The sequence below is a fragment of the Amphiprion ocellaris genome, chromosome 16, assembly GCF_022539595.1.
Source record: "Amphiprion ocellaris isolate individual 3 ecotype Okinawa chromosome 16, ASM2253959v1, whole genome shotgun sequence".
NCBI lineage: Eukaryota > Metazoa > Chordata > Actinopteri > Pomacentridae > Amphiprion > Amphiprion ocellaris.
This window is the reverse complement of record NC_072781.1, coordinates 20,344,498-20,357,104: the sequence shown is the minus strand read 5'-3', so window position 1 is coordinate 20,357,104 and position 12,607 is coordinate 20,344,498. Positions and strand designations below refer to the sequence as shown.

Sequence of the window (12,607 nt, the reverse complement as noted above, 5' to 3'; positions counted from 1 at the left end):
ACCGGAGGGCAGGTTTAAGGCCCAGGTTGTATAACTTCTTCATGATGTCCTGGTACTGGGCACGTTGTTCCGCGACCTCGGGAGTGTAGTCCTCAAAGATGTGGAAAGGATGGCCATCGTATTTCAGCTTGCCCTGAAGTTTTCGGGCTTCACGCACCACCAGCTCTCGGGTTTGGAATCGGTGAAAACAGATTAGCACAGCCTGGAGTCTACCCTGTGGGCCCGGCCTTGCAGCTAGAGTGTGATGCACCCAGTCTAATTCAGGTGAAGATTGCAGAACATCAGTACCAAGCACGTCGAAGAGCAATCGGGAGAAGAAGGCAGTCGGTTGAGAGCCTTCTAGGTTTTCAGGGAGACCGAGGATGCGAATGTTGTTGCGCCGACTTCTCCCTTCGAGGTCTATTATTTTAGCTTTTATCATAGAATTCTCCGAAGCCAAAACAGTTAGCCTCGGATCCATATCTCCAACAGAGTTCGCAAACTACTCCAGTTTATCAATGCGAAGTTGGTGGTCATTTACTGTGGCTTGTACCATGTCCAGTTTGGCCTCATATTTCACATAGGTGCCTTTTATCTCCGCCAAAAGTGCCTCTTTGTGCTCCCCTAGCTGCGCCATTAGCAACGCTGAGATCACACTGGTGATGTTAGATTCTTCTCGCCCCTGTTCCTTTCTTTTCGGTTTCTTCGACATGGTTTCACTCGGACTTTATGTAATGAGTAAGGTATAGGTAAAGCAAAAACAGATGAGGCCAAATGGGCAAATAGGAATGTTGAAGGTTGGGAGCTCGGACACACGTGTCTACTCCATCAGACCGCTCCACGAGTGATTTCATCCTTACATGTCGGGTTCATGCCAAGATGGCCAGGCTAACGTCAGGCTAACGCCGTAAGAACTGCAATTGTGCATGAACAGTAGAAACATTTTAAGAATAGAGTTCACAATAACGATAACTGTTCAGACATAAAGAAAACAAATACACAAATAAACGTACCTCATTGCACTGCCTGTCAATGAAAGAGTGGCCTTAAAGTCCTTTGAAGTCCATGAAGTCACTCAAATATGTCCAAATCGGCTCGGGAAGTGAACCTGTCCTCTGATCATGTTGTCCCTCACTCAATCCGTAGCAGAAGCAAAACGTGCAACTTTAGTTCTTACATGGAACCTTTACCCTTTTTACTGTTTTTTTAACTTAACTCATCAAATTAGAAAATATGAAATACTATTTATTACATTAAATTATAACCATATGAAGTTATTCATTACTTGAACTCAGACCTTAAATAACAACATTTACACACCAGTTCTACTGGCACCAAAACATCCCCAGAGTATCATACCATCACCACCATGTGAAACAGTAGGTTTGGTGTTCTTGGGGTTAAAGGTCTCACCTTCTCTCCTCCAAATATATCATTGTGGCCAAATAGTTCAGTTTTTGTTTCATCTGACCACAGAACTTTTCTCCAGAAGATCTTTTTTTGTCCATGTGATCAGCAGCAAACTTATGTTGAGTCTAAAGGTGCAGTTTTTGAAGAAAGGGCTTACTTGTTGCATGACAGCCTCTCAGTCCATGGCAATGTAAAACACCTTTGACTGTGGACACTGACATCTGTGTTCCAGCAGCTGCTAATGCATTGCAGACCTGCTTTTTGGTGATTCTTGGTTGACTCTTGACTATCTAGATAAGTTGTTACACAGCAGCAGGTGGTAGTTTGTGTTTTCTTCCTGATATTGGAAGTGACACAACTGTGCCATTCACTTTATATTTAGAAACAAACATTTGCAGAGATGGTTTTGGGATCTGTAGATACTTTGAAATGCTTCAAAAGGCTTTCCTGACTTGTCCAAGTCAACGATTTGCTTTTTCAGATCTTTACTGAGCTCCTCAGACTTTCCCATTGTAGTTCTTGTGGCAGAGTCTAATGCGTGTGTGAAATGGGCTCTGTTTAAATTGTCACAGAGAGTCACCAGCTGTAGTCAATAGTATTTGCTCACAAGAAGTTAAGAGTTCATGCTGCTATGAAAAACTAAGTTTTCCAAATCACCAAAACTGATCATTGAAGTTGCTGTATGTATATTTGTACCCTGGGGGCAAATAAAGTCCCCCAAGTAAAGTTTTCTGAATCTGAATATTTTTAACCCTGCAGATTTCATCAGATGCACGGGTTTCATTTGAATTTTTCATGTTTCCATCATTTAGACTTTGTACAGTTCCATCATGGAAAATTCAAAGTTGTATTGTAATGTTCAGACTAACATGATAAACATGGTCTTTACAAGTACATGGAAACTTCACAGTTAGAAAGCCTCTCCATATAAGTTAAATACAATATTACTAAGATTCATCATTATCTTCATTATTTTGCCATTAAATTGTGAAATAAACATTCCCAGAGTCCTGCACTGATCTCTTCAGAGTTTGTGTTGGGAACAGAAGCGAAAAGCCAGTGCCTATTGCAGATGTTTGTAGACCAATACAGTATTTGTTTTATTAATTTAATGTTTATGTAAGTCATATGAGGTTATACATGCATATATATGCATTTCTAAAATGGGCTTTAAAGTTTTTACAAAAGTGTTTTATATTTGATACCTCTGCTCTCTTTTGTTCTGTTAAAGGTTCTCTGTTCTCACACTCTTAGCTCTGAAAAATGTGCTTTGATTGTGTTTATGGTATTTTAGTTATTTTTGCATTGATTTGATCATATATATAAGTAACACTGTTTTGTTGTGTGCAGTGTGTCCAAGCAGCATGCTGTGATCCCCAGTCAGGTGTTTGAGTTAGAGGATGGCAGCAGCAGCTATAAAGACTTTGCCATGACCAGGAACAACCGCTTCAGCAGTGCTGGTCAGGCCTCCAAAAACATCATCCAGCCTCCCTCTGCAGTGCTACACTACTACAATGTTCCTCCATGCATATCACAGGACCATTTACTGAGGGTATGGTGCTTCTCTCTAATTAATGACCTTCTTTTCTCAATGAAGTTTTAAAATCCGTCATTTACTTCTAAACCCAGAAGCATGTAAGGCGCAAGTTTGAGGAATTAAAAATATATAAAAACACAAGAATTTCTGAGATATAAAATTAAGTATAAACCTACTCTCTGTTCTATCAGCTGAAATACCAGCAGTGTAAATGGACCTAAATTAAAAACATGCGATTTCTGCATCACCAGCTATATACACATCAGGTTCTGTGGCAATGGGATGCTTACAGCATGTGATACTGTAACTGCATGGCTTCACTCATTGATATCAGTAACTCACAGCTCAGCAGTTTTGCATAACATTCTAAGAATCAACTGAGAATCTATATCGCTCATAAAGGTTCATCACGAAAATTTGGCTCCTTCCAGACAATTTAAATCCGAAACTCTAAACATTATCTGCTCCCAACCATGTTAATTCCACAATATAATAGAAGAGCCAAAGAGAGCAACCTTCATGATACTGAAACGTCTGGCTTTAAGCTTACATACCTCGCTAACCCTCTACACTTGCTTCATAGTAGAGCCCTCTGGACACAGGAGGGGAAACAATGCTGGATTGTTTTGGGTGGGTTTCTGGGTGCAGAAAGTATTTATTTAGAATTAGTATATGTTGAATACGACATACAAAAACCAAATAAACAGAAATTAACCAGGGATGTGAATTGGGGAGGGTTAGTGGGCAAGTTAACTAAACAAAAGGCTAGGCTAATTTTAAGTAATTGAACACTGAACTCCAAAATACAAAACTCAGGAAATGGGCAAGGAAGACTACACACACAAGTTACTAATCACAATCTAAAGCTTGCCTAAAGCAGACATACTCATTCATTAGTGACTGTGTTTGTTTGACAGCTTTGTACGGAGCATGATGTGCCTGGCTTTGTCAAATTCAAGATGTTTGATGCCAAACGTAAGTAGAACTTCAATGTGAAACTTTTTATTTGATTCTTATATTTTTCTTTATCAAATACATTTTCTTTTAGACTGTGAAAAGCTGGATAATTTTACTTCTGTCTGAACTAATCATCACTTTGATGATCTGTCTTTAATGCCTCATTCTGTATTTTTCTCTTAGCCTCTTCTAAGACCATCTCTGGCTTGTTGGAGTTTGACAGTAAGACAGAGGCTGTGGAGGTTCTTACTGTTCTCAACCACTACCAGATTAGGATACCCAGTAAGTGTATTTTAAGTTTGTGCAGAAGAAGGGTTTCTATTTGTGAAAAAAAAAAAATGTCTGTAGATAAAATCTGTGAAAATGGTAAAGACCATATATCATGGCAGTCCTGACTTTCCAATGACTGCTATTACTCAGAATTTTCTGTGATAAAATCATGTAAACCTTTGTCAAACAAAACCAATCACTCATGAAAAAAAAGGTTTATTTTAGTTCTTCTGGAAGTATGACAAAATCTGTTTGGGTCATCCAGGCAATTCCATGTTTTCCATGAAAACTCACACTTTTATTCATGAGCTAACAGAATTGCACAAGGGTTTTCTAATCATCAATTAACCTTTCAACACCATTATATAACACAATGTAGCATTAGAACACAGGAGTGATGGTTGCTGGAAATGTTCCTCTGTACCTCTATGTAGATATTCCATTAAAAAATCAGCCGTTTCCAGCTAGAAGTCATTTACCACATTATCAAAGTCTAGACTGTATTTCTGATTAATTTAATGTAATCTTCATTGAAAAAAACTGCTTTTCTTTCAAAAATAAGGACATTTCTAAGTGACCCCAAACTTTTAAACTGTAGTGTATGTATGTATAACAAACACTTTTAAGCAATTTGTAAGTCCTTTTCCATAATGTCATCTTATTTCTTAGTAACTCTGGTCCTAGGTGCAAAAAGTAATAAATAAATCTAAATAAATGGATATTTAAAGAAGGAAGCCAAAAGGGGCAGAAGAAGTGCCATTTCTTTCAACGAAATACACTATCTGTAACAGGGCACAGCTAATGTCTTACTCAGGTTCTTATAGAAAGTATGTTTATGTGTGTGTTTGTGTGATTGCAGATGGATCCAACCCGTACACCCTGAAATTGTGTTTTTCCACCTCATCTCATCTATAAAAACCTGCAGAGCACAGAACAGGCTGCTGAGTCTGAAGATGGCTGACCTCTGACCTGAGAGAGGAAGCAGGAGCAGGATCTTGAGAAAAGACACGTGAAACAGTGCAGGAGAGAATAACAGAAAGAAAATGAAAAAAGAAATGAGAGAGAGATGGAATTTAAAGAAGATAAAGCAACATTGTAAGAAGAGTATTAAGGAGACAACACTGTCACTGTCTTCAAACGGATCATCAATGTACATCTGTCATCCCAGCATCAAATCACAAGCCAACACGCTGACAGACTAGTACCCTACTTGAAAAATGATTCTAATGTGATTTTATCATCATGTATGACACTTGGAGGATCTGTTTGTCCCAGATGTCTTCACTGCATGGTAAACCTGTCTTTGACCGGCAAGGACGACCTACTCTGAGAAGTCGGCTGTACGAACCTGAATCTGCTTCAGTGACCTCAAACATCTCTTAAGACATTATCAGTGCAGGTGGTATATGGTCACTTACATAACCTTTTACTGTTTCAAACAGTAAGTAAATACACAAAGTCCTTTTAAACTGTTATCCATCAAATACAGTAAAAGTGGATGCAATCAAACAGATACTGCTATGATGGTAGCTAAGCCTTAAGAAAGAGATATGTCTCCACTGTTTGGTGAACATGAGATATCTCAGTTCAACTTTCATGTTTGCTGTGGACATTGGTCCCCAGAGTAAACTCCTAATGGTTCTGGTGACCTCCAAACCTCAAACACTTGGTCTATGACACGGCATCTGGAAAGCTAGTTAATTTCCATTGGACTTTAGTGAATATTCATGTTTCTCAGAGAAGGAATTCAAATGTTTCTTAAAAAAAAAAAAAAAAAAAGCTCCTGTTATTTGTCTTATCCCCATCTTCAGCTTTCCCAGTACTGGTTGGGTTAACTTACAGCTCGGGGTTTTCCATTGACGTGGAGGAGAAGAACAAACGTGGTCTGTTTTCGTTTTCAAAGTTGCAAAAGGAAAATTTGTGAGCCTTTATCTAACATTAGCAACACATTATTAGCTTTTGATAATGTAGTCAAGTCAAAATCTCATGTTATCAAATACTGTTACTAATGTTGTAGACAGCTGTACATTTCATACATGAATCTAAATGTACAATATGCTCACAAACTACTGCATCCTGTTGTACATACTCTGTTATAGTGGGTGAACCTAAAACAGATAGTGTTGAGCTAACCATCCTGATCTGTTTGAAAAGTGTTGTAATTAAAAAGTTTCTCATGACATCTTCAGTTGAACACTTTCAAAGTATTCCAATCACAACAAGAGGTAAACGTGAACACGTACTTGAGATAGAAACGAGCAGCAGAGGAGTTGGGGGTGCCAAACACAGGGACTCTTGAACTACTCTGACTCTAAAGTTTGTGACCTTTTTGATAGCAGTGCCCTCAGAACAAATGTTACATTTTCAGCTCCTTATCACGCTCTATGAATAGGAATGTTATTATTGTTGGGTTTTTTATTATTGTTATAATAAAAAACCCAATTGTTGTATTGTTACTGTTATTGTCTTTCTTTCTTTCTTATTATAGGTTTTATTAAAATACAGTGTCAAGGAGCCACTGGCAGATGTTCAGACTTTAAAGCTGCTTATTCAACACTCTTACATGTTTCTTTAATATTTAATATATTAAATTATTCTGGTAGGCTAAAGACTATATCTCTGGAACAAATGTATACATCACACAACCCTCCACAGGATAGAGTGATGTATAGAAAATAGATGGATGGATATTGTACACATGTAGTAATATCATTTTTGTTGTAGTATTATAATGGGTATTTATTCACATGGAATCAGTATAATTGTACAGATGATATTTAATTTTACCCATGAGGCTGTGGATTATGTCTATAAATATGATTTTCAGTATGATTCAGTGGAATAATCATAACTTTCTCACAGTATGCTGACCACCCCAGACACAGTGGTGACATAAGGCCTTTCACTATATGGCATTTCAGTTATGGTAGATACATAATGTCACACATACAAAACAGAATTAAAACAGTATAAAACTGTTAAATTAAAAACCAGAGATGTGAGAAGTCTACATGACAAGCCAAGAATCAGAACCTGAAAATTAGCTCAGATCTTGGTATGTGTTGAGACAAAAACCATATGATTCTACATGCATGTAAACACAGCCATAGCTTACCAGGTGATTCAACTAGAGATATTGGCCCTAATATGTCAACAAGTCACTATTATAATCTGATCTTTAAGGAAAATTTCTGCTGTTTATCGATACTTCATAGGCTGTTGCAGTGGCAGCTCACTGTAGCAGTCACTGTAAACTAATAGAATATGTGTAATGACTTGGATATGATGAATAGTGAGCTTGCCAATTTGTTATTTATTCCTGTCCGGAACAAGAAACATGCTGACAGCTCACTCATCAGCTTACCTGCTCTGAGTCAATATATAACATTACACTTGAGTGCAACCGAACAGAAGATGGACCTTTAGCTGAGTCCAATTTGATGTTTTAAAACAAGTGAATCCAGCTGAAATATCTATTGCAGCTCTGCTTTTTAAAAAGAAAATGCACAGTTACTATAAGACTAGGATGTTAAAGTAGAACTCTGCAGTTTGAGTGGTAATTTTAACAGAAATAGTCTAATCTTAGTTTCAGTCTCAGCATGTAACAATTCCATTCTTGTTAAAGCAGGGAAAGATTGCAGTTATTACAAAAGATAGAAATATGTAACTATTTGCATTGTGCACATAAAGCTACTGCAGTTGTGTAATATCTTATGACATTTTGCTTTGTCATATAGAACACCATATTCACTTTCATTGTGGTGTTTATTTTTTAAAATATATTGCCAATGCAGTGGTTTTACTTTTCTTTTTGGATTTTGCATAAAATATAAGTGAATAAACAGACTATCAAAATACTACAAGATGCATAAGATTAACATGAAGGCACAGTATGGGTGAGGAGACACACTGAGCTTCTTATAGGTCTTTTTTTTTTGTTTGTTTTTTGCTGAGGTATAGTCGCAAACATCATGTACATCTGTTCCATTCAGATCTTACTGCTCTAAAACTCTCTTTTAGTACGCCAGGATCCATCACAGTTGTGAATTAATGCATGCCTATTGTAAATAATATGTAAATAAGGATGAGTTGGAAAAGGTTTCAGCAGACCAAGCCTATCTCAGTCTAAGTTATTACTCATTTAGATGTTGTGCAACAGTTTTAAATGGATGCTGAGAGGTTTTGTCTTACATCAGCTAAATTTTACTGTAATTTCTAACAAGATTTTCTGTTTTTAAAGTTCACGCCTTTAAGCTTTGATTAATGATGGAAGCTGATGTGAGTTTTTAATCCTCTGAGGACTGGAAAAACACATTTATGGCAATGTTATAGAAACCAAACATGCAATATGTAGCATGTGGGTTTTTCTTTAAATAAAAAACCAATAATAGAAATGTTTTTAATTCAAATTAAATTTTACTTTCATCTATTTACACCATGCAGCATTTTAGCAGCATACATATTCGAATTGATCAGCTTCTGGTAAAAAATTAAAATAGATCAGTTACTTTCTTGTATCTTAGAGGGCTGAATTTACGTTTTTATTTTCTATAGTAAGAGACAGTGGCCAAGTGGGTTAATCGAAGAACTGATGGTTTGAGACAGATCCATAGTTATCTTCAGAGTTTGAGGCTGTTAAGGTTTCCTGTTGGTAATAGTTTATAGTCAGCAATAAAACACAGAAAAACACACTGAACAAGATTGTTCCCTTCATTTAAGAATCCCTGTAGTTGTAACTTATGTGTATATGTTCAAATGAAATAAATCAGATTTGGGCTGTGAAGTCACAGACACACTGCTGTTTTTGACTTTTCTTCATTTACAGTTTCACAGTTTTGGCTTGTTGGGTTTGCGGTTCTCTGTTTAGAATTTGTACGGCCTGTACTTTACTGTGCTAAGCGCTGTGAGATGACATATGTTGTGAATTTGCACTATACGAATAAAATTAAATCAAACATTCACTTTAGTCTGATGAAAAGGACCATCTGGTACGTTGTACCATATTCAGGGTGCCTTAAACTTTTTTGCCAATCATTAAAAGAGAAAAACACTGTAATGCCAGTTAGTTTCTTATTACTCCACCAAGGAACGTGGCGGAGTTATGTGACGATTGGCGTAGGTTTGTCCTTCTGTTTGTCTGTGTGCAACATTGCTCAAAAACGGACCAACGGATTTGGATGAAATTTTCAGGGAAGGTCAGAAATGATACAAAGGCCACCTAATTGGATTTTGGCAGTGATGTGGCTTATAGTCTGGATCCACGGATTTGTTAAAGATTTCTGTATCATTGCGAGATAGCGGCAATGGTACAATGGCTGAGCAGCCTTGGTGGAGCGCTCTCTGAGTGCTTTTCTTGTCTATTGTGTGCCTCTGTCATAAAACATTTAAGCACATTAATGAATAAGTTGTTTACTATGTGGGATTTCTGTTTTTATACTAACTGCTTGCTTTTATAGAATCATATGTCTTAATGCTTTGCACTGTTTATGATGATATTTTACACTGTCTATGAAAATGGAAAAATACTGGAGGAGGGAGATATGCAAGAGTGGAAAAGTACTAGGTGAAAAGTTATGATGGAGACTCTGTTTCAAGGTTGTGCTGGAAGACTCTGTTCCACATATAAGAACAACTGCTGAGGTTTCATCCTCCCCCACAAAGAGAGGGGAACCATCTTCATGGCTGTGAGGTTCGGAGCATCCATATCGGGACAACAAGATGGCTGCTCATAAGCAAAGGAGGGAGTCAGATGCGCAGAAGACAACCAATCAGAAGAAAGACACACCCTGAATGCTTATGCACCCGTGAAACTAGAATTAAGGCTGGGTCAGGGGAAGAATAGTGTGGTAGACTTCGTGAACTGACAAGAACTCTGTTGTTGTCAGGGATAGAAGTTTGGACCCAGAGCTCTGTACTATATTCAATCTGCTGTTAAATAAACATGTTTAATGAGACCTAAATACCTTCTCCTATCGCTTCATTCAACAAATGTGCAGGAGCTATCTCACACATAGTCTGTTTTCTTGGTAGAATGAGATTGTGCTCCAACAACTATAAATGGTTTATTTGAATTAGCATTGAAATTATGTATCAATTTAGTTAAAGTGAAATGCTAGTATGAAAAGACATTTATTTCCCAATTAATTTGATGACAATTCTAAGAAAACATTTTTCAAGTCAATTATTAATTTATCTTGTAAAGATAATATGGAAATAGAAACAGTGCCAATCAAATTTAATAATCATTTAATTACTCTCTCTTTGCCACCACTTCAATTAATTGATTTCATATAGCTTTGTGAAAATGCTTCCATTTCTTCTTTCAATATAATTAAACACAGGAAAAGTCTGTAATTATTCCAGTGAAACACCACAAACATATTTACGCAACTAGCATAGTGGAAGACCATTACAAATACATTCTACATACATTTTTTTATACACTCCCATTCAAGAGTTTGGGGTCACCCAGGCAATTACATGTTTTCCATGAAAACTCACACTTTTATTCATGAGCTAACAGAATTGCACAAGGGTTTTCTAATCATCAATTAGACTTTCAACACCATTGTCTAACACAATGTAGCATTAGAACACAGGAGTGATGGGTACTGGAAATGGGCCTCTGTACTCCTATGTAGATATTCCATTAAAAATCAGTCATTTCCAGCTGGAATAGTCATTTACCACATTAACAATGTCTAGACCGTATTTCTGATTAATTTAATGTTATCTTCATTGAAAAAAAATGGTTTTCCTTCAAAAATAAGGACATTTCTAAGTGTCTCCAAACTTTTGAACAGTAGTGTATATTTTTCTAAACGGGCTATTTTGCTCTGATTGTTAATGAGCCGCTGCTGGCCTTCCCTGAAGGCAACAGATGTACACATCACCTGAATTTAGGATGTACTAAAGGTAAGGGAACAACAAAACACACCCAATCCTTGTTTATTGGTTTCAAAATTGTCCTAAACTTTCCACCATCACTCAATGTCCCTTACACTTTCCACAGAGTTCTGACCTGAAATAAAAGCTAATAGTAACTGGGTCTTAAGTTCATCAGATGCCTATATGTACTCTTGTAGAGTTTTCAGTGTCACAAAGATGGCTCTCTTCTTACCTAGGTAGATCTCGATACTTATGCTTCTTCCCACTGACGTCTGACGTCACGGTGAGCAAATTGCGTCACTTCCTGTTGTAGCGCTGTGTTGTGTTCTCTGACTGACGAGTGGATACTCCATCTAATTTTATATTCACTAAATCTGTGTGTAGCGGTAATACTTGAATCGGAACATACACTCGTTTTCTTCAAGCACCTTCTCAGTACTTAATTCTAAGTTAATCTGTTATATCTGTCCGCTAGCCTAGCACTTAGTAGTTAGCATGGCTTCTCCCTCTTCCTCTCCTTCTCTTTCCTGCTCAGTGTGTCACATGTTTAGTTACTCCTCTGTATCCTTTAGTGATAGCGATACCTGTAATAAATGCAGTCTCTTTGTAGCTTTGGAGGCGAGGCTCTCTGAATTGGAAGCGCGGCTCCGCACCATGGAAAACACCCTGCTAGCTGTTAGCCAGGCCCCCTTAGCCGGTGCAGACCGCAATGGCATAGCTGCTAGTGTAGCTTCTGCTAGCAGTCCCCTAGCAGCTCCCGAGCAGCCGGGAAGTCAGGGTAGCTGGGTGACAGTTCGTAGGAAACGTAGTCCTAAACTCAAGCCCGCTGTCCCGGCACACCACAAACCGCTTCACATTTCTAATCGTTTTTCCCCACTCAACGACACACCCGCTGAGAAACCAACTCTGATCATTGGCAGCTCCATAGTCAAAAACGTGAAGCTAGTGACACCAGCAACCATAGTAAAATGCCTCCCAGGGGCCAGAGCAGGTGACATAGAAGCAAATTTGAAACTGCTGGCTAAAGATAATCATAAATACAGTAAGATTGTTATTGTCGGCGGTAATGACACCCGGTTACGCCAATCGGAGGTCACCAAAGTTAGTGGCATCGGTGTGTAACTTTGCCAAAACCATGTCGGACTCTGTAGTTTTCTCTAGACCCCTGCCATATCTGACCAGCGACGGTATGTTTAGCCGCATGTCATCATTTCGTAGACAACCGCTGGTTGTCTACGTGGTGTACTGCAAACAACATTGGCTTTATAGACAATTGGAGCTCTTTTTGGGGAAAACCTGGTCTGATTAGGAGAGACGGCATCCATCCCACTTTGGCTGGTGCAGCTCTCATTTCTAGGAATATGGCTGATTTTATTAGAACTCCTAAAGCAGGGGTCACCAACCTTTTTGAACCTGAGAGTAACTTCAAGGGTACTGAGTAGTATGAAGGGCACCTTGTTTGATACAGACTTCCTCAATAGCAAACTTGCGCCATTATCTTTAAACAACAATAATAATAATGAAAATAATATGTAAAAAGACCGTCTGATCACATTTATGTTATTT

The 12,607-nt window shown here is 37.9% G+C and overlaps 1 protein-coding gene across 6 annotated transcripts in view; it reads left to right on the top strand.

Annotated features, from left to right (window-relative positions):
* The window catches only part of LOC111563637 (heterogeneous nuclear ribonucleoprotein L-like), an 84,751-nt gene extending 75,805 nt beyond the window's left edge, over positions 1 to 8,946 (top strand). For all 6 annotated transcript variants that reach the window (XM_055018583.1, XM_055018582.1, XM_035944735.2 and 3 more), the window contains 4 exons: positions 2,740 to 2,941; positions 3,844 to 3,901; positions 4,067 to 4,165; positions 5,013 to 8,946. In XM_055018583.1, the coding sequence (XP_054874558.1) occupies positions 2,740 to 2,941; positions 3,844 to 3,901; positions 4,067 to 4,165; positions 5,013 to 5,068 (415 nt within the window). In that variant the 3' untranslated portion in view covers positions 5,069 to 8,946. The remainder of the gene's footprint in view (positions 1 to 2,739; positions 2,942 to 3,843; positions 3,902 to 4,066; positions 4,166 to 5,012) is intronic.
* The last annotated feature ends 3,661 nt before the right edge of the window (positions 8,947 to 12,607 follow it).